The sequence below is a fragment of the Lissotriton vulgaris genome, chromosome 3_1, assembly GCF_964263255.1.
Source record: "Lissotriton vulgaris chromosome 3_1, aLisVul1.2, whole genome shotgun sequence".
Taxonomy (NCBI): Eukaryota; Metazoa; Chordata; class Amphibia; order Caudata; family Salamandridae; genus Lissotriton; species Lissotriton vulgaris.
This window is the reverse complement of record NC_141689.1, coordinates 805643140-805666704: the sequence shown is the minus strand read 5'-3', so window position 1 is coordinate 805666704 and position 23565 is coordinate 805643140. Positions and strand designations below refer to the sequence as shown.

Genomic DNA, 23565 nt, shown 5'->3' with positions numbered 1-23565 from the left:
ACTTCCCACTCATGCTTAATTGCGCAGCAACATTTCAGTGGACACAGAGGGAGACAGGAACATGAGGCTCATTTGCAGGCAGTATGGCCTCCCACACCCTGGTTGGGACAGTCTGGTCTCACCGTACCCTTCCAAGGCCTATGACTGACTGCATGGTCTTAAATATGTCCATGACCCTAAATTTCACAGTGCACGGAGCATGGTAAAATTATCTAGATGGCATGATGGCACTGTCAGTAGTGATAGTTTATGGCACATTTCAGTTCTCTTGGATGCATGCCAGCAACTCTAATGTATGATTTGGGATGTTTTATGTAACCTGCTTTGGTTCATACTGGTTTAGTCACCCCTCATAGCCAACTACACAGCATATCTTTATGAGGGCTGCTCTCTGTAATGTACTTTATGCGTTGTCTTTTGTTGATAAGTATGATGTGATGTGATTGCCAGTTGTAAGGTATGTAGTTATGTGTCTGTCTCTGCACGTACTTGGTTGGCATGCTGCAGAATGTGATGAAAATGCATGGATTGTTGGCACCCCTACCACCACTCCCCGATGACGGTGGGTGAATCAGCTATGGTGTCTGACACCCCCCAGATAGGACCCGTTTCCTTGAAGTGTCCTACTGTGCCGCAGGTGGGGTGGTGGGTAGTGGGAGGGGCATGTGGGATGGCTTCTACTGAGCTCTCATGGGGGGTGTGGGTGGAGCGAGAAGTCTTTCACTGCAGGGCTGCTACTGCCCCAACTGCATTACTCAAGTTAGTCTAGTGATCAGGTGCATTGGACTCACCTGTAGTATTCTGAAGGTGCTGCTAGGGGAATCGTGGTCAAACCCAGTGTGGTGGACCGGTCTGCAGACATTACTGAGGGCATGGACGGGGCAGATAGGGGACAGGGGACAAGGGTCCTCCACAAGCTGTGTTGTTACGAGTGAGATGTCACAAACAGGGAAGGTAGAACTGATGTAAGTTTTGGGTTTCCTTCTGCTTTTCCTTCAGCGGTGTAGCTAGGTGAGGGGGGTCCGCCCCAGGTGGCACTATTTTGGGGACTGGGGCTGTCAAGCCCTGGACCGGTTCATGTATGTGCATGTAACTTGCATGATCAAGGTAACTATTAGCGGCGATACTACGTGTCTCTCGGACCTCTTTCAGGGGCTCGATGGCCTTTTTCCCCAGCAACCCCCCAGGGAGGCGGCAATCTGTAGGATAGCCCCGGGCGCCACAAGCTCTAGCTACGCCCCTGGCTGTCGCTAACACCAGTTAGCGACAGCTAGTAGGAGATAGCGACCATCTTGGGCCCCACTTTGCATGTCAGTGATATTTATCACTAATGACATGCAAAGTGGGCGTGCCAAGATGTTAGCGACTGGAAACAGTCGCTAACATCGCTATCTCCTATTACCAACTTATGGAGATATTCGCGGTAAGCGCGAATATCTCCAATAGCTAACACCTGCCCTGAGCAGTTCTTAGCCATGTTATCCAATGGGAGGTGGATAACATGGCTAAGAGCATTAGCTCGGTAATGCATGAATATCGCTGACTTTTCAGCGATATTCATGCATTGTGGCCGATTTTTATCGCATTTGCGATAAACCTTGATAATACCACGGTTTATCTGCGATAAAAATCGCCGCAGCTCAGTGGTAAATTTTTGTCTCTAACCAAGCAATAGCGATAATTATCGCTATTGCTTCGTAATATGCACCTCAGTTAGTTGTATCCATGACTCAGGCCAAGCATTTGTCCACCGATCTTCATTCGTGCCTGGAAGAAGTTACAAAGTGGTTGAGCCTGTCTCACTTAAAACTTAACGGTGATAAAACAGAGCTCATGCTGCTTGGCAACCAACTAAATTTTAAATCTAACACCTTGTGGCCAGCTTGTGTGGGTCCGGCACCTAGCCCTAAAACTGAGATAAAAAGCCTGGGTGTCTAGTTGGACAAAGATTTTACATTTAGAGTCCAAGCCAGGAAGACCGCTGCCTCATGCTATGGCATCTTCAAGTCAAGTCAAGTCAGAAACATTTGTATCACATACAAAGAGTCTCATGGCGCTTACAGACGGCTCTGACAGGAGAGTAAGAGATCTTAGTTTGCAAAAAGCCATGTCTTCAGCTTCTTGCAAAAGCAGCTGTGTTCAGGGATCATGCGGAGGTCATGAGGCATATTATTCCACGAGGCGGGGGCAAGAAAAGAGAATGCGCGACCTCCATTTCTTGAAGTATGTATTCTAAGAGATGTAAGCAGAGACTCTCAGCTAGATCTGTGTTCTCTTTGAGTCTGGTACCATGTTAACTTTTGAGATCAGTATTTTGGACCGTTTCCGTGCATTGGTTTGTGGATTAAACATAGTGTTTTGAACAGAATTCGTTTTTTTACCGGGAGCCAATGAATGCTCTTTAAACAGGGGATCGATGAAGATCTTCGTGATAGGTTGAGCACCAATCGAGCTACAGTCTTCTGAAGAACCTGGAGTCTATTCAGATGGTACTCATTGGTGGCTAGTAGAAGAGCATTTCTGTAGTCCATTCTATTTATGATTAAACTTTGGACTAGGGGTTTCCGAGCCTCAACCGGGATACACTTGAAGACCTTTCTAAGGCTGCGCATAAGTCCAAAGCAGGTCCCTACGATATGATTTATTTAGTTTCTCATGAATAGTTTGTTGTCCAAATAGAAATCCAAATTTCGCACTGATTCTTTGGGCGTTGGACAGCTACCCAGGTTAGTTGGCCACCAGTCATGTGCCCAGTGTTCGGCGGCCTTGCGAAAGAGCATTATTTCCGATTCGCTGCCATTTAGCTGCAAATGGTTGGTGTTTATCCATTTATCAACCTCAATCATACAATTTTTAAAACACTTTATTGTCTCATTAGAATCCGGATCCAGAGTGATTAAAATCTGTGTGTCGTCTGCATAAGACAGAACATCAATGCCAAAGGCTCTGATCACTCTGGCCAGGGATGTCATATAGACATTAAAACGCGTAGGGCTTAAAATAGAGCCCTGAGGGACACCTATCTTAACTGGTCTTTTACCTGCTATATTTTTGCCAATTTGAACAGCAGTAGTACAATCAGATAAATAGCTAGTGAGCCATTTTAGGGCATTACCTCTGACACCAATCTCCTAAAGCCGTTGAATTAAGATGCAATGGGAGATGGTGTCAAATGCCGCGGACAGATCGAGCAGGACGAGGATGGTTGATTGATGTTTATCTAATGCTAACCTAATCTTGTCAACAACCTCGACCAAAGCTCCATACTGTGTGATGCCCGGAAACCCGATTGAGACGGGTCTAAAAGTCCTTGATTTTCAAGATAGCTCACAAGATGTTTGTTGACCAAAAATTCAAGTATTTTCCCAAAGTACGGGAGTAATGAGATCGGTCGATAGTTTTAGAGGATATTAGGGTCGGCCAGGGGTTTCTTTAATATTGGTCTGATTCTTGCTGCCTTCCATGCTGTGGGGAAGTCTGCTTCCGAGAGAGATTTATTGAGGAGACCAGTCAGACATTCCACCAAAACCGAGGCGAGAATGGAAAATAATTTGGGGGAGATATGGTCAGTAGGAGTCCCAGACTTTATTTTATGCCCAACTGACATGGTCATTTCACTGTTGAATTTTACAAATTCACTCAGGATATGAGATGGGTCTCATGACAGGTTTACCCGGGCTTCAGACTGCGTAGTAGCTTGATAAGGGGGAAATGAGATGTGAATTGCAGTTATTTTATCCTCAAAGAATACTGAAAGAGCATCAGTCCACTCTTGGGAATTAGGTGTTGATAATGGGTTGCAAGAGGTGGTAAACTCCTTTTGGATTTGGTACAGTTCTTTGGAGGAGTTCTCATCTTTATTTATTCGCTCTGTAAGAAACGTCCGCTTTGCCGACCTTATAAACGCTTATAACCAGTATGCAATACTTTATATGCCTTGCGGTTGACCTGCTCTTTGCTATTCTGCCATTTTTTCTCTGCAGCTTTAGTTAGGGATTTAGTGGCTTTTAGTTGTTCAGTGAACCATGGGGCATTTCCGATCTTATGTTTACCATTACTCCAGGGGCAATTGTATCCAATGTAGTCTCAATGGCTTTATCAAAGTGATGTGCTGCTATACTAGCACTCATCGAAGGAGCTTTCGGATCAAAGTGGAAGAGTTTAGAAAACGAGGATAGGGTAATTTTTTTCAAAGGTCTGCGTAATGTGAATTCCTTTTCAAGAGCCACTTCAGAAGTAGCAGTAGGAATGGTAAATTTCAACAGATATTGATCTGTCCAAAGAGTGGAATGGGGTGATCTAACATGAAATCAGGAGAATTTGACAAAAGAAGGTCAAGAGTATGACCGGCCTGATGGGTGGGGCCTGAGATCATCTGAACAAGATCTAAGGTGTTCATATTAGAGATTAACTTTTCAGTATCCTCATTCAGCTGTACATCCATATGATAATTAAAATCACCTATCAAAAGAAAGTTCTCAGTGGTCAAAACGTGAGGGGCGATGATCTCAAGCAGTTCGTTCGCAAACTCTCCTTTGGCGCCAGGAGGGCGGTAAATTAAGGCTCCCTTCCAGGTGCTATTTAAGGGCCCTTTAATCTTGAACACAATCATTTCGGTACGATTAAAAACAAGATTGTCCACACTGACAACACTTATATTTTGGTTGGTTGCAATTAATAGTCCACACCCCCTGGAGTTATTCCTGTCGTGTATTGTGATGTTATACTCAGGAGGAAAGGCAACATGTACATCGGGGGTGGCATTCTCTTATAGCCAGGTCTCAAAGACGAAGCAGATGTCCGGAGTTTCTAAATTAAGAAGGCTCCATATTTCTAATGCATGTTTACAAATGGAACGCGCATTGAAATAAATGGCAGTAAGTCCTTTAGTGACAGTGCTACTAGACAGATTGGGACGGAGAGGTCCAGGCGTCACAATCTGGTCAGAGAGGAGAGCCAGGCAGGAGATTTCGGGAAACCTGCCAATTTCTGCTACTAGAGCCTCAGAAAGGTTAACTTGAGGGGTATTGATTTCATTTAATTCTTTACTAGAGTACCTGAGACTGGCCATATTAATAAGGACCGAAATAATTACCAGGGGGAGGGATGCATGGGTCCTGGCGTCTGGTGGTGGTCGTGCACGGACGGGCGCAGACAGGCTTGCCTTTGGTGTGCCTTCGGCGTGCCGCCGCGCGTGTCCGCGCCCTGCTCCCGATTAAATAGGATAGGGTCTAACACAGGCTAGAATGCTAGCTGCTACTTCCGGTAGTGCAACCGGAAGTAGAATTTTGCCAGGACCGACACTCCGTGCAATCAGCACAAGCCGTGAGGGACCGGGGTCTCAGGCGGTGACAAGGGCAGGAAGAATATGACACAGCTAAAAACAAAGGTACGGCGCTAAGTGCATAAAAGCAGTGAAGCAGAAGATAAAAACAAAGATGTCACTAAATGCTGCTGAATAACTACACCAATAATGATCTAGTGTTGAAACATACAACAGCAGTATAGCCCTCCAGTCAAGGCGCTTAACGGATTCGCAAAGTGCTGCCCCTCCTACCAGACCAAGCAAAAAAAAAGCTTGTCCAGGCGCTTATCATCTCCAGGTTGGATTATGGTATGTCCTTTACCTGGACGCCCCAAAGGCAGTCACCACAAAATTGCAGATCATACAAAACTGCTTATGGGAACCCACAGCAGCTGCTCAGCAAAACCTGCACCAGGTTCCCTCCATTGGTTACCGGTGCAGGAGAGAATTAACTTTCAGGTCCTTTGTGTTGCCCACAAGGCTTTAGGAGGGAGTGGACCTCCTATTATTAAATCTATGATTCTCCCTTACAAGGCCAATAGAAGTCTCTTCTATGATCTGCTGTACCTAGCAGCGGTACCTAGGATCAAGAAGGCAAGAAGTGTCGCTGCATCTGCATTCAGAACCCAACCATTTAGCATTTCGGAAACAACTACAGACGTGGCTCTTTCCGTAGAGGTCCTGTCCAACTCTAGTAACCACTACAGTGCTGGGATGCTCCTGGGTAGCCATGTGCTATATAAAAATCCTTCCATCCCATGAGTAAGGTGACACAGCGCAAATTTATGTGTCACCTTACTCTGCCCCTGGGAGGAACCATGGGCATTGCAGTGGGTTTTAGCATAACTAGGAGAAATATGGTTATTTATCCTTGTTTTTTCCTCTTTCCATGTGTGCTGGATTCTGCAGCACAAATAATAGGAAAATGCCTCTGCATGCAATGGAGGTACCCTTGCACCATGGTGTAAGGGTGCCTACGTTGGCGCTAGGCTTCCGAAACTGTGCCAGCGCATGCAAAAAAGACAGGAATGCAACGTATTCCTCAAACATTGTGCATTCCTGCCCTTTCACTCTGTCATGGGGCAGCATAGCAAGGTGCCTTGCTACGCTGCCCTATGCCAAAGTGCCATACATAAGGCCTATAATCTGATTCGAAGTACGCTCAGGGGAGCCATATCGCGTACCTAGAAGGAGAATGATAAAAATGCAATAAAAAGCCTTAAGACAAACATGCACTAACCAGCCACATGGGGTGAACCTCTGGCTGAACTCTGTTGTTCAGAACTGCAAATTGCTAGGTCAAGAATTCGTTAGCATAGCCCCAACAAATCTCTTCAGGTCAGGCAGGGCTTCTAACTTTGATTCAATAGTGCAGCTAGGGGGAACGGTCTGTCCCGGGCAGTACAAGTTTTGGGGGAGCGGCCTCCTAGTTATCATCTGCTATCTCTGGGCAGCAACAGCAAGCCCCCGCTCCTCAATTCATTGGAAAATGGGGAAAGCACTCAGCAGCAGCCACCCACTCTTCACTGTGGCCGCCACGGGGCGGAAAATGCAGGGACTGCCACGGGTGGCCAGAGGGCTAGCTATGCCACAGCTTTGTTTGCTACTCCACATATGTTTGATATTTTATCACCATCTGCTAAGGAAAATACAAGGCATTAGTCTACAAAACACAGTGAAGCAGATTGTTTATATGACTGTACATATATGCTTTTCGAATGAAAACAATATTCTCAGAATTGACGCGTACTCTACCTGGCATCTACCATTTGCACAGATATCTATTCCATGTTGCCCGCAAGAAGTTCCATCCATCACTTTTTCTGCCAGACGAACGTGTTGCTCTTTTCCAGCAACAGAGCATAATAATGCACAAGGCTTTTCTACATAAAACAATAAGAAAGGAAGTGAGGGAATAAAACTGCATCAGAAGAGCATATTGAAAAAGACCAATGCAAGAGTAGGTAACTGTGTTAAATGTAATTTGGAGCAGCGCAGTAAAGTAAGCGTCCTCACAACAAATTAACTCCTGTCTGGCTATCTATGCTTGCTAAACTTTCAAATAAAAATCGGTGGTGATTAGTCACACAATTATAGTAAAGAAAACAGACAGTATCACATAAAATAAACTCTAAACAAGTGCGAATTTAAAACAAGTCTGTCACAAGTTTTGGGGGTCACTGGTGTCTTAAATAGACAAAGAACTGCAACAGCAGGACTTTGCCACCTCTGAAGGTGATAAAATGACTATTTAGTACTGTAAATGTAAGGGAATGTGTTGCTTCTGTCTAGAAATGTAAACATACCACAGATCAAAGTAATAACAACATAAACATATAGGGGATAAAGCAAAAAAAAGCCAGAACAGAAATCAACATAATAACAACAGTACAGGAAAACAGTCACACAATCCAAGATTGTAGCACAAAAATAAAGCACAGGCACTGTGGAATTTGCCATTTCATCCAGTGCTTATTTTTTACGCAAGTATTGAAACCTTAATTGCCGTCATACACTGATAATTAACCAACATATTATATCACTCATGACATGATATGCCACATCATTGATAACATGACTACATCATCTAAAATTACATCATTAATGACAAGACCGTGCATAGCAGGGGCATGAGGTATAGTTAACTCAGGGCACTAATTACAGTTACTTGAGATAACTCTAACTGGTGAATGTCAGTAGTTTTGTTAGATAAAAATGGAATCTTTTAACTGACATTTTCACTCAAATATAACTTCCCAACTACCATTGGTCTTTTTTTAAGTAAAACAAAGAAAACAAATATATATTCCCGTAGAGGGGAAAATAGGGAACGATCATTGGGTCAACTACAGTCTCGCATGATTCTAGAGCTAGACAGCAGATACCCCAGAGGGCTCAAAAACACGGAGGGTTTATATAGCTGTTAGAACTGGCTATTTCTGGTAGGCTAAGGCTGACGCCAAAGCCAGGCAGAAACCACCATTCTAGTCAGGGCAAGGAAATCACACGCCAAGATAATCTCTGCTCACCCCCTTGGTAGCTTGGCTCAAGCAGTAAGGCTAAACTCGGAGGCAATGTGTAAAGCATTTGCGCCAGCGCACAACAGAAACAACACACTAGGCACACCACAGAAGAGACTCCACACAAGGTTATTATAAAAATAACTTTTGTATTGTAAAAACATATCAGATAAAATCACACATATACATGGTGCCAACTGGCACGGGCAATATTCACAGGGATTATGTACACAAGACAGGGCCACAAGGGCCACTGTCATATTCAGATATAGCACTTCTAGATAAAATGTAGAATATCAAATCACTTCTAGAATAAAGAATAAATGTAACATAAAATAATAATCAAAGATAACCACCAGTAACCACTGGTAACAGGAACCAGGACCTTACTAGGACCACCTGTACTAAGAAAGAAGAACCACCTAAGTATCACACAGCATTAGGGGTCTAAGAAAGGATACATTACTCATGATGCAATAAACCTACATTCAGAGGAGTAGAAAAGACAACCACCTAAGTATCACTCAGCATTTAGGGGTCTAAGAAAGAATACCTTACTCATGATGCCATAAAACACATTCAGAGGAGTAATAAAGAGAAAACACATGACGCCCAAGACATTCAGAGGTGTTAAGAATAAAGCAGATGATGCAATAAAATCACATTCAGGGGTGCAGCGCAAGAAGACACATGATGACTAAACATTCAGAGGTGCAGCGCATGGGAAGAAAGACACATGATGCAGTAACACATTCAGAGGTGCATAATAAATCAATAGCGCAAAAACTCACATTAGCAATAACTATTAAAAAGCATAGAAATCACATTGCGCCAACACTACACAAGCCACCACCTGTGGCAGTCCCCAGGCCAACTGGCCTTGTGGGGCAAAAATGCCCTGAGTCCAAAGTCAGGGTGCGCTGCCATGCAGCGCCAGTCCAAAGTACAAAAGCCTAAACGTGGCAGCTGCCCACAAAGTGCTGGGCAACTGGGAAGGCCGGGCACCACTGTGCCCTCTCTGTCCCACAAAGGGGGACTCTCTTGAAATTGCGCCTAAACGGTGCAGCTGCCCACTAATTGCTGGACAGCTGGGGAAATCATCAACACTGCGGCTGGGGGCTCGCACTAGCCCCTAGACAAACTGCACCAGGGTTAGAGCCACACAGGCTCTGTCGCAACACGTGCCCCCAGCGTTGGAGCTCTCAGGCTCTGGCCACAGAAAATGCCCACTGAGCCTAGCAGGCTCTTAAAAATGACGGCGTGGTCGTGGGAGCCCTCAGGCTCTGGCACCAAACATGCCTTCAGGGAGCCTCTCGGGGCTCTGGACTGCGTCGGGGCGACCCGCTGCCAACTGGGGCCGCCCTAATTGCACCACCAACACTGGACCCCACGGGGCCCTCAAAACACGTTGGGGTGACCCATTGCCAACTGGGGCCGCCCTTGAAGCCCTCATGGCTTCAGACAACAAGCAGCGCGAACTCGCGCTACTGCGGGGGGGGGGGCGGACACCGAAAATGTGTCCCGGCGCCCCTCCCCTGCTCCATTCTGCCCAGCCCCAGCCCAGACTCACCGGGCTCTCCTCTGCGGGGCTCATCCGGGCGGCGGCTCCTTCTTCTGGCCAGCGCGGGGCTCCTCTTCCACCACGGAGCCCCGCCGGCCCGCTCCCACGTTCTCGGCCGCTCTCCTCTCCGGCAGCCAATCCCAGCGCGGCAATGGGGCGGGACTTCCTCTGCAACCCGGAAGTCCCGCCTATGGTCAGGCGAAACGCTGCCTGACTTCCTGTGCGGCCATTTCTGGCGCGGCTCGGGCCGCGGCGGTGATTACGGGGACAAATCGAGGGCTGGGCACCCTCAAAAGTAATAAAAAATAGTTAAGCGAGGTAGGCACTCGCAAAGGGCGCCATAGTCGGGGTGGCACCCGCAAATCAGATAAGAGTGCACACGAAGCACTCGGACAGTCACAGGGCAGGAGCGCTTCCCCCCCACGGGATAACCACAGCGCTCTGCCATCAATCAGGTTAAGAAAGCGCCCACGAGGCGCTGGGGAGCCCAGAAAGCACCAAAACGCCCCAGAAAGGACCCCCACAGCAAGGAGGGTCCCAGCAGCTGCAGGGCATTACAGGTTAAGGCTTCCAGGGCCAAAACAAAGTCCAGCAAAAAGTCCTCAAAGGTGCAGCCAGGCAGGGGGACAGCCAGGAAGAGTCCCCCAGCAGTCCATCAGATGTCCAGGAGCTGGGCAGGGCCCAGGGATCCCCCTGAGCCCCAGCAGCAGCATGCCCCTGGCAGATTCGAGTTAGAAAACAAGAACATTTTGGAAGGGGATACAACCCCTTCTTATACAGTGCAAAACCTTTGAAGTACTTTGAAGTCCTTTGAAGCAGGCAGTGTGAGAACCAGCTGGACTGGTTTAGAGGGAAGTCCCCCTCAGTATCAGGGACAGAGGTGTCAGTCGCCCAGCGGGAGGTGGAGCCAGCTTTGTAGTTACACAGGAACAGCCCTTCACTATCAGGTGCCATCTCCTCCCACTTCCCTGGCAGCAGATGCTGCCTTTCATCCATGGGCTGACTCAGACAACCTCCTGGGCTCTCCAGCCCCTGTCATCCTCAAACCAGACAGTCAATCCACAAGCAGGCCCATGCACTCTGGGCCAGGCTCACCAGCCAATCACACGCTAGCACCAACTTACACAAATATGCCAACTTCCAAAAGTAGGACTTCTAGACTAGACACAGCCATGTCGCATACATCATTTTGCAGCATTCACTCTCACGAGTTGATACATACCAAACTCGCCCCTGCACTCCCCACACATCAGGAACTACCATGGGCATACATACTCCCCATTCATTGCTATGGGAGGGCAGGTCACTCACCACACATACAGAGAGCTCAAGCACTTTGCACTGTACGACAGTGAAAAAGTGCGCAGAGGCCTAAAATCACCAACACCAGGTTCCATAAATAGGCTAGGAAAACGCAAAAAAAAGTCTAGGGGTGAACCTGCCTAATGGGCCGGGTCCAACACAACCCCCTTCCAGCCAAAACGCAGGGTAGACCAATCACACCACTGATGGGCTTCACTGCTTTGGGCGACAAAACCACGGACACGGCCTCGCACAGCAGGGACACCGTCCAGTTTTGCGCCACTCTGAACCTACATGGTTTCCTCCAAATAATAACTCTCTGACTCAACTAGGGTACCCCACTGGTACACACTAGTCATCCACAGCCAAGACCAGGCCATAGGCCATCCAAATCACAGGTCCTAACTAATCCACAGAGTGGGGGGTAGTAACCCCTGGCATACAATAGCCATTCTCCACTCTCTCTCTCAGTGTAGCTACAACTACCACTGATCCAACAACCTAGGGACCATACCCTCAGGCTGACCAGAGTTCACAGGCAAGAATGCCCCACCCTACCTCTACTTCTGGGTTTCCGCACCCTCACAGAAAAGCACTTCACCAGAACACAATTCTCCTACCAGATCAGGACCTCACTCCATCACTGGTCTACCACCTGGAAACTATTTCACTTCTGAGGTACAAAGCACACAGCACAGTTCCTCTTCAAGCAGGTGGGGGGACACTGCACACAGCAAAGCCCCCTTTCCTCTACCTTAGTGAAAACAACAAACTGCAGGTGAGCCCCAGAACACACAGCAAGGGCAGCCCCCTCAGTCTCTTCAGCTGATCCACTTTGGTAGAGATTCCTCTTGACCTAGAAGTTTCCTAATCTCCCAACCTAAGATCTAAACCCTCAGGTTACACCGGGGTCAGAAGTAAGGACACCGTCCCTCTGCACCCCCTTCCAGTTCCAGTATGTCTCAGGCTAGACAGAGCACATGCCAGCGGCATATCAGCGACACACTCTCCTCCAGTACTCCTCCCAGGTCAGGCCACAACCCCAACCCGGCTTTCCCCCCTCCTCGGGGAACGACCTCCAGAGGCCCCACAAATGGTCAAGCACTCTAGACGGTCAAATGCTCAGCGAGCTAGGACTTCTGCACCCTCCACTTAGGAGCGGTACTGCCCAACACTAGGACCGCCGGAGTTCTGGTTACAGACACTCCCCGTCCTCTAGACACAGGAAGATCCTCCTCAAATGACCTATGTACAGCTTAGGCCCCTGACCTGGCGCTCCCCTAGGGAACCCTCCAGGCCCAGAGATAGGGTTTCAGGCCGACGTGGGACACACCGTCCCACACTCACTCCGCCTCCACTGAGACAGGGCGTGAGCCCCTACACCCCTACCATACTACTGGGACCAAGCTGGGTTACACATGAACCTCTTCCCCTTTACAGGATCATCAGATACACAAGCCACTCCTTTTGGAACCACTCCCTAATGCCTCTGCAAGACATCTAGCACACCGCCAGACATCCACCTTCTTGTCCAGTGCCTCTGCAGGACCTCCTGCACACCACCAGAGGTACACCTCTCATGCAAGCTCTTTAACAAAAAGAAAACTCACACCAACTCCTCCAGTTCAGCACATCACTCATTCGCACACTCCCCCCCCCTCGGACTGGTAAGGCAGTTACTACCACCCCTGATCACTCAACCTGACCACACGTGACACAGGTACCAAACTCTGGGAGCGGGGAATGGGAATTAACACACTGGACACATTAAAGCTGCCACCACTGGATCCTACCACACTGGGGAATCCAGACACACACACTACACTCAGGGAACAACCACCCTCCTGAGCTAGTCATTTCTCCTCACACTCCCTCTCTTCCATCTACCCACACAGGGACAGGATTTGGGATTGGACACGGGACCCAGCAAGGGATTCCTAATCTATGGGAACCTCCCCCCTCTAATGGCGTCCCGCCCTGTCACTTTCTCTCATCTGCCACTAAACATAAAGCGCAGAAACACATTTGAAAATGACACTCTTGAGGAAAAAAATCAAAAACAATAATCCCAAACATGTGACTATCTGAAAAAAACAATTGCAGAGTTTTGTAATGTAGCCAGTTGTCGCTATGGCACTGCGCAAACACAAGTCCAAAATCCGCACCGCTGACCAACAATGTTAGAACTGGCTATTTCTGGTAGGCTAAGGCTGACGCCAAAGCCAGGCAGAAACCACCATTCTAGTCAGGGCAAGGAAATCACACGCCAAGATAACCTCTGCTCACCCCCTTGGTAGCTTGGCTCAAGCAGTAAGGCTAAACTCGGAGGCAATGTGTAAAGCATTTGCGCCAGCGCAAAACAGCAACAACACACTAGGCACACCACAGAAGAGACTCCACACAAGGTTATTATAAAAATAACTTTTGTATTGTAAAAACATATCAGATAAAATCACACATATACATGGTGCCAACTGGCACGGGCAATATTCACAGGGATTATGTACACAAGACAGGGCCACAAAGGCCACTGTCATATTCAGATATAGCACTTCTAGATAAAATGTAGAATATCAAATCACTTCTAGAATAAAGAATAAATGTAACATAAAATAATAATCAAAGATAACCACCAGTAACCACTGGTAACAGGAACCAGGACCTTACTAGGACCACCTGTACTAAGAAAGAAGAACCACCTAAGTATCACACAGCATTAGGGGTCTAAGAAAGGATACATTACTCATGATGCAATAAACCTACATTCAGAGGAGTAGAAAAGACAACCACCTAAGTATCACTCAGCATTTAGGGGTCTAAGAAAGAATACCTTAATCATGATACCATAAAACACATTCAGAGGAGTAATAAAGAGAAAACACATGACTCCCAAGACATTCAGAGGTGTTAAGAATAAAGCACATGATGCAATAAAATCACATTCAGGGGTGCAGCGCAAGAAGACACATGATGACTAAACATTCAGAGGTGCAGCGCATGGGAAGAAAGACACATGATGCAGTAACACATTCAGAGGTGCATAATAAATCAATAGCGCAAAAACTCACATTAGCAATAACTATTAAAAAGCATAGAAATCACATTGCGCCAACACTACACAAGCCACCACCTGTGGCAGTCCCCAGGCCAACTGGCCTTGTGGGGCAAAAATGCCCTGAGTCCAAAGTCAGGGTGCGCTGCCATGCAGCGCCAGTCCAAAGTACAAAAGCCTAAACGTGGCAGCTGCCCACAAAGTGCTGGGCAACTGGGAAGGCCGGGCACCACTGTGCCCTCTCTGTCCCACAAAGGGGGACTCTCTTGAAATTGCACCTAAACGGTGCAGCTGCCCACTAATTGCTGGACAGCTGGGGAAATCATCAACACTGCGGCTGGGGGCTCTCACTAGCCCCTAGACAAACTGCACCAGGGTTAGAGCCACACAGGCTCTGTCGCAACACGTGCCCCCAGCGTTGGAGCTCTCAGGCTCTGGCCACAGAAAATGCCCCCTGAGCCTAGCAGGCTCTTAAAAATGACGGCGGGGTCGTGGGAGCCCTCAGGCTCTGGCACCAACCATGCCTTCAGGGAGCCTCTCGGGGCTCTGGACTGCGTCGGGGCGACCCGCTGCCAACTGGGGCCGCCCTAATTGCGCCACCAACACTGGACCCCACGGGGCCCTCAAAACACGTTGGGGCGACCCACTGCCAACTGGGGCCGCCCTTGAAGCCCTCATGGCTTCAGACAACAAGCAGCGCGAACTCGCGCTACTGCGGGGGGGGGCGGACACCGACAATGTGTCCCGGCGCCCCTCCCCTGCTCCATTCTGCCCAGCCCCAGCCCAGACTCACCGGGCTCTCCTCTGCGGGGCTCATCCGGGCGGCGGCTCCTTCTTCTGGCCAGCGCGGGGCTCCTCTTCCACCACGGAGCCCCGCCGGCCCGCTCCCACGTTCTCGGCCGCTCTCCTCTCCGGCAGCCAATCCCAGCGCGGCAATGGGGCGGGACTTCCTCTGCAACCCGGAAGTCCCGCCTATGGTCAGGCGAAACGCTGCCTGACTTCCTGTGCGGCCATTTCTGGCGCGGCTCGGGCCGCGGCGGTGATTACGGGGACAAATCGAGGGCTGGGCACCCTCAAAAGTAATAAAAAATAGTTAAGCGAGGTAGGCACTCGCAAAGGGCGCCATAGTCGGGGTGGCACCCGCAAATCAGATAAGAGTGCACACGAAGCACTCGGACAGTCACAGGGCAGGAGCGCTTCCCCCCCACGGGATAACCACAGCGCTCTGCCATCAATCAGGTTAAGAAAGCGCCCACGAGGCGCTGGGGAGCCCAGAAAGCACCAAAACGCCCCAGAAAGGACCCCCACAGCAAGGAGGGTCCCAGCAGCTGCAGGGAATTACAGGTTAAGGCTTCCAGGGCCAAAACAAAGTCCAGCAAAAAGTCCTCAAAGGTGCAGCCAGGCAGGGGGACAGCCAGGAAGAGTCCCCCAGCAGTCCATCAGATGTCCAGGAGCTGGGCAGGGCCCAGGGATCCCCCTGAGCCCCAGCAGCAGCATGCCCCTGGCAGATTCGAGTTAGAAAACAAGAACATTTTGGAAGGGGATACAACCCCTTCTTATACAGTGCAAAACCTTTGAAGTACTTTGAAGTCCTTTGAAGCAGGCAGTGTGAGAACCAGCTGGACTGGTTTAGAGGGAAGTCCCCCTCAGTATCAGGGACAGAGGTGTCAGTCGCCCAGCGGGAGGTGGAGCCAGCTTTGTAGTTACACAGGAAAAGCCCTTCACTATCAGGTGCCATCTCCTCCCACTTCCCTGGCAGCAGATGCTGCCTTTCATCCATGGGCTGACTCAGACAACCTCCTGGGTTCTCCAGCCCCTGTCATCCTCAAACCAGACAGTCAATCCACAAGCAGGCCCATGCACTCTGGGCCAGGCTCACCAGCCAATCACACGCTAGCACCAACTTACACAAATATGCCAACTTCCAAAAGTAGGACTTCTAGACTAGACACAGCCATGTCGCATACATCATTTTGCAGCATTCACTCTCACGAGTTGATACATACCAAACTCGCCCCTGCACTCCCCACACATCAGGAACTACCATGGGCATACATACTCCCCATTCATTCCTATGGGAGGGCAGGTCACTCACCACACATACAGAGAGCTTAAGCACTTTGCACTGTACCACAGTGAAAAAGTGCGCAGAGACCTAAAATCACCAACACCAGGTTCCATAAATAGGCTAGGAAAACGCAAAAAAAAAGTCTAGGGGTGAACCTGCCTAATGGGCCGGGTCCAACAATAGCTTTCTGTCTTTTATTCATTTACACAATGTAGTAGCATTAGCACTTCATAGTTTGGAAAAGGTGGCTGCCCTATCCAGACAATAACACTAGTATTGGCACTTTAATAATCACTCTATACATAAATCGATCCATGCCCCGACATGCATTAGAGCACACTTGTAATATCTGCACAAGCTACAATACAGAGGCCATATGACATCTAGAACATGAGGGACCTCAATACGAGATTAGCATTAAGGCAACCAGAGGAAAAGTACCCTACATGTGACAGATAGAAAAAAAGTATCAGGAGAAAATGTGGGTTTTGCACAGTTGATGCAGGTGAAAACAGTATCCAATTCTGTTAAAGTGCAGATATGTCGGAATGTAAAAAGGGTTTTTACATACATTTTTTACCATGAAATGAATGACATAATATTTATATATATTTACTTATTTATTTATTGATAATGTTGAATTGTAATATTGAACCACAACTTACACAATGCAATGATATAACTGCATTCATGCAGATATTAAGAAGCACATTTACTTTCCAAAAAGAATCAAATACTTCGGATAAGCCACATGGTAAAACAGTCAATAGCAAAGCTAATTTGTTTGGTGAACCAAGCACGTTGATCCAAAAACAGACTGTGATAAACCAAGCACTATTGTATGTTATTTAAGTCTATTCATCACATGACATGGGAGAAAGCAAAAAACAAAAGTATAAAACAGTAGGCTGAGAGCGATTCCGCATGTGAACAAGGACACCTTGTTGTCCAACACGCATCATATGGCTATGTGAACAAAGACCTGAATCTGCCACATTATATCGGAGTTCGTGACTCTCTCTTCGCCGGCTGGGAAGTGGGGAGAGGCAAAAACCTGTTCAAATATATATATATATTCACGGAAAAAAACATAGGTTTCACACCAGTTATAGTTAGCTGGATATTTTACTGAAATAAAACCATAGAAATTCCAACGTTAAAGTTAGTTGGACTCACTATAACAAGCGCGCCTGCAATGCACTGCTGATGACGTCACATATTACATCACTCATGACATCGTCAGTGACATCACTCATGACATCACTTATGACACCATCATTGTGACAGAGTGGCAGACCTCCTTTTAGTGTAATGTAACTCTGATTGGCTCTCGAGTGTCTGTAAACATTCGAAACATTCCGGAGCGCCCGCCATCTTGTGTCTCGGTAGGATCGAGACAGAAGAGGTGGGAAAAACAAAGGGGGAAATGACCATAAGGGGGCAGAGTAGACCCCCCTTGACCCCCTAGGTTTGATGTGGGGGCTATAAAAGGGCCCCGCGGGTGAAAAAAACATTTTTTTTTATTTGCGAGGGGGGAGCTCCCGGTACGCGCACCGGGGAGCGGACCGGGGAGCGTGCCATGGGTAAAAATGAATGATAGAGTTTTAAAAAAATGTAGCCTTTTATTAGAAATTGGAGGTAGCTCTAAAAATAACAGTTTTTTTTCTTCTTTTTGTTGTTTTATATTTTTTTAATCTTTTTTGAACATTGTGTACTTTTTTTGGCTTTTATGAACTATTTTGTATTTTTTTGGTTATTTTTATGGGGAGAAACAAAAAACAGGGACTTGAAAATGGCTCAACAGGAGCAAAATAAAATCAGGAAAAAATGTGGGTTTTTTGGGGCAATTGTGGTTGTCACCAGCAAGGAGGATGAGCTTTAGGCTCTGCTCACCATAGGAGATGGTCTTACCACAAAAAATACAGGTGACCCTAAAATCTCCAAATCGTGGTTGAATGCAAGGGGTTGTCTCCCTTGTCTCTGGTCCCGATGGAGTGGGTTGTTTTCGTTTGGAGGTGCTGGGTGTAGATTGGGGAGGGTTGCTGGCCAGTTCTCTCATTTCTGCGGCAGCATAGTTGTTAGGGTGCTTGCGCTGCATGTGCCTTATCATGGTATTGTTCCCAAATGAATATTTTTTTTCTGGGTTATCCCTTGAGAGTTCGGTGTCACAGATAAGGCAAGTCACCTTTGCCGCATTCACTTTCTTTTTTCCCTCAGGGATGGAAAAAAACTCCCATACAATGTGTGGCTTGGGTTGGTATGGGGTATTGTGTTCTTTCAGCTACCTCTTCCTCGTCCCCTCCCCCTCTTCCTCCTCCTCCTCTTCTTCTTGACCAGCAATGTGATGTTGTGGTGGTCCTCTTGGTGGTGGTGGTGGTGGTGGTGGAGATGCTCCAGCTGATGCTGCAACTGTAGCCATTTCAAAGTACAAAATATACCTAAAAGATCTCAAAACAGGTCTTCCTCAGTCAAAGGACAAAGTCAGAATAAGGAAAAAAGGTGGGGTCTTTCATCATTTGGAAAAAAAAATGTCCTGAACCAATACGAAGTGTTATTTTCAGGTCACAAGACTAGGGATTTCATCATTATGAAACCAAAACTGTTCTGCACCAATTAAAAGTGTTATTTTCAGGTCACATGACCTGACGCGCTTACGCGACGCGTAGGCGCGCCCCGGGTCACGTTGCGTAAGCGCTTCGGATGTTTATGTTGCACGATCGTATTTGCTCGAGTGCATCCGGGTGCGCTTACGCTGTGCGTATCACGTGGACGCGGCTTCGCGACACGTCAAGATGTTATTTTTGTTCGCGGCAATAGCATTAATGGGACGCTCTCCGGAGCGTGCCCTGGGGCGCTTAAAAAACTACGCTTTCCGGGGCGCTCACCGGGGCGCGCCCCGAGAGCGCTCCAGGGCAAAAAAATATATATATGCATTAAAAAAAACCACATATAATATAGGATTCATTCATTTTCGAAAATATTACATTTCATAGCTATAGACATTTGCTATTAGCAAATTTTTTAGATTTACTGAAAAAAAATAGGTTTGGGACCTTATATATAGTTAGGAATTAGCATTTAAAAAACCTACGAAATTCACTGAAAAAACCATAGGTTTCACACCAGTTATAGTTAGGAATTAGCATTTAAAAGACCTATTAAATTCACTGAAAAAAACATAGGTTTCACACCAGTTATAGTTAGCTGGAAATTTTACTGACATAAAACCATTGAAATTCCCACGTTATGGTTAGTTGGACTCACTATAAGTTGCGCACCTGCAATGCACTGCTGATGACGTCACATATTACATCATTCATGACATGGTCAGTGACATCACTCATGACATCACTGATGACACCATCCTTGTGACAGACTGACAGACCTCCTTTGGGTGTAATGTAACCCTTGAAACACATATTCAAAAATAGAAACTAACATTTTCATAAAAAAATTGAGATACCCATACCAGTTACAACAACCAATTCAGTAATTCCTCCATCTATATACACATCCTCTCATTCAGAAACAGTTCTATATAGTCACTCATACATATACTCACTCATCATATGTAGTGATACACATTTACATCCTGTTACACACCGACAGTCATCCAAAAGTTACTCACACACATACTCACACATGCAAATAAACTATTGAACATCCATTTATTTGCATATTCAGCAATACACACACTAGTACATTACTTCTAAGGAAACTTACACATACTTACTCTCTTAAATAATCACTTATAGAAACACATACTTATTTAAACCGGAACTCTTTCAATCTCTCATTCTCACATGTACTCACTTATATACATCAATACTCACATATACTAGATTAAAACATACGTAGTTACTCAAAAAACACTAGTGAGGCAGGCATTCACTCACTAACACACACATATTCACACTCATCCACCCATACAGTCCTGCACATACGCTGTCTTAAAAACACAGCCAAACAGTGAGTCAGTCACCAACCCATGCAGCCACTTATACACAAAGTGAAACACTGATACATATATTTAAAATATTTAAAAATTACTCGCTAATATATGTATTCACTAAGATACACTTTATAAGCCAGTTAACCAATCAATATTTTATTAAACATCCATTTACACACTTATTTAAACATTTATTCGTCCATCGACCTTTACAAATACATATATAAAACATATTGATATTTCAGAAAGACACACATTCACTGGATGGTGTCATCAGTGATGTCATGAGTGATGTCACTGACCATGTCATGAGTGATGTAATATGTGACGTCATCAGCAGTGCATTGCAGGCGCGCATGTTATAGTGAGTCCAACTAACTATAACGTGGGAATTTCAATGGTTTTATGTCAGTAAAATTTCCAGCTAACTATAACTGGTGTGAAAATAGGTTTTTTAAATGCTAATTTCTAACTATAACTGGTGTGAAACCTATGTTTTTTTCTGTGAATATATATATATATATATATATATATATATATTACCTACTGGCGATAGCCAGTAGGTATATATAGTTAGGATTTTTTTCCTATGGGACTTTTGAAAATTCTATGTCTAATAACTTTGGCGTTTGTGGACGGAATCGGCTGACATTTTCAGGAAAATGGCACATTTTGTTTCTGAGCAGCTCCTGAAAATTTGGGGGGGGTTCGTCAAGGGGGGGCTGAGAAAAAAGGGGGGTCCCAAAACGCGTTTTTCCCATGTTAATTTCCATAGGGCGGTTGGACTCACTTTTAGCCCGAACGGCTGAATGGATTTCCACGAAACTTGGCAAAATTGTAGGGACTGTTAGCCCGATGTGCCTTTGCTAGGTCTCAATATATGTGCTTCAGTGGATTTTGAGAAATTAACGTTTAAATCAAGATATATATCTGTAACAGCGCTCCGGGCAGCTATCCGGTTAGCGAACCTTTCGCGTATCGGAACTTTGCAAAGCGAAGCTGATTGGCTCTCCGGTGTCTGTCAACATTCTAAACAGTCCGGTGCGGCCGCCATCTTGTCTCTCGGTAGGATCGAGAGACAAGAGGAGGCCAAAACAAAGGGGGAAATGAAGGAAAGGGGGCAAGGTAGACCCCTCCTGACCCCCTAGGATTGATGAGGGGGATATTATAGAGCCACGCCGGGCCCAAAAAAAAAAAAAAAAAAAATCCGATTTTTTCGCCGTAGAGACGCGTCTTGGTAAGCGAACCGGGCAGCTAACTGGGCAGCTAACCGGGAAGCTAACCGGCAGTGTAACGGGAGTCTGAGGAGTAGCTGATTGGCTGTCAACATTGTAAACAGTCCGGAGCGGCCGCCATCTTGTCTCTCGGTAGGATCAAGAGACAAGAGGAGACCAAAACAAAGGGGGAAATGAAGGAAAGAGGGCAAGGTAGACCCCTTCTGACCCCATAGGATTGATGAGGGGGATATTATAAAACCACGCGGGGCCCAAAAAAAAAAAAATCCTGAGGAGTAGCTGATTGGCTGTCAACATTGTAAACAGTCCAGAGCGGCCGCCATCTTGTCTCTCGGTAGGATCGAGAGACAAGAGGTGGAAAAAAAAAGGTGTAAATGAATGAAAGGGGTAAGGCAGACCCCTCCTGAACCCCTAGGATTGATGAGGGGGCTATTAAAGTTCCCTGCGGGGCAAAAGAAAAAAAAATTGCGATTTTTCGCGGTAAAGGTGCTTCCTTGTACGTTAACCGGGCAGCTAACCGGCAGCGTAACGGGAGTCCGACATATTGTGTTTTTTGAACGTTTGTGATATGTGCACGTGTGGATTTTGTCTAATTAAGGTTAAAAAAATATATATATATCTTTAAGCGTGTTCTGGCGCGCTTACGTTTTGGGTTTGGTTTGCGCTGCAGAGACGATACGTCACGGTTATGCGATGCATCATGAGGCGTCTCACGGGCTACGTGATACGTCACTTAATAAAGAATATATTTTACAGCTATAGATATTAGCTTTTAAAAAACCAATGAAATTCACAGAAAAAACCATAGGTTATAGACCATATATAGTTAGGAATTTGCATTTACAAAACCTTGAAAATTCACTGAAAAAACCATAGGTTATAGACCATATATAGTTAGGGATTAGCATTTAAAAAACCTTATTTTATTTGCACAAAACCATTGAAATTCCATATATAGTTAGTTGCACTAACTATATATCGCGGACCCGCAATCCACTGCTAATGATGTCACATATTACATCATTCATGACATGGTCAGTGACATCACTGATGACATCACTGATGACATCTCAAATGACATCACTGATGACATCTCAAATGACATCACTGATGACATCACTGACATCTCATTTGACATTACTGATTACATCACTGATGATATCATTTATGTGATAATACATCTTCAGACTCTAATATAACCTTAGATACACTCAGTGTAAACAGGCACTCACAGACTGTCACACATCCATGGAGTTACTCACACACCTAGTCAGTCATGCAAAGAATCAATCACATCTCCATTTCCTCAACTATACAGTTATACACACCTTACTTATTCAAACATATAGTAACACATATTTACTCTCTTATACAATCCTTGATACAAGTTCACAATGATTCATACAGCCACTCACACATTCACTGGCTCTTATGTTCAGTTATTTATATATGTCAACTCTCACATGGAGTGTGTTTTACATATGTACTTACTTTGACATGTAGCACTGAGATATCCATTCACTCACCAATATACTCATGCACACAGTCAACTGTCCATACAGCTGTTTCTACATGCACTTTTGAACCCATACACCTAGGGAATCAACTGCTCACACATCTATGCACAGAGTTATACACCTCCCAGCCACCCACACACATACTCAGTCTCCCATACAAATACTTGGGCAACCATTCAATAACCCATATAGTTACTGATATAGCTACTGATTTAAACAAGCAGCAGTTTACAGAACAACATAAATAATGATTGCCAAATTAAGACACTTTAATCACTAACCCATACACTCAGTGAGACACATTTAATCATTCTCTCATACAGTCAGTCATGCACCTACTAAATCCTTCATCCAGACACTTATACATCCACTCATTCTTCAATATGTAAGACATATTTTAACTTTACAGAAACATACAGTCACTGGGTGTTGTCATCAGTGATGTCATCAGTGATGTCATCAGTGATGTCATTTGAGATGTCATCAGTGATGTCATCAGTGATGTCACTGACCATGTCATGAATGATGTAATATGTGACATCATTAGCAGTGG

At 46.0% G+C, this 23565-nt stretch overlaps 1 protein-coding gene across 1 annotated transcript in view; it reads right to left on the bottom strand.

Annotated features, from left to right (window-relative positions):
* ADAMTS19 (ADAM metallopeptidase with thrombospondin type 1 motif 19) overlaps positions 1 to 23565 on the bottom strand; it is a 503101-nt gene that overhangs the window by 300391 nt on the left and 179145 nt on the right. Inside the window, exon 5 of the mRNA XM_086963564.1 lies at positions 7061 to 7188. Within this exon, the coding sequence (XP_086819690.1) occupies positions 7061 to 7188 (128 nt within the window). The remainder of the gene's footprint in view (positions 1 to 7060; positions 7189 to 23565) is intronic.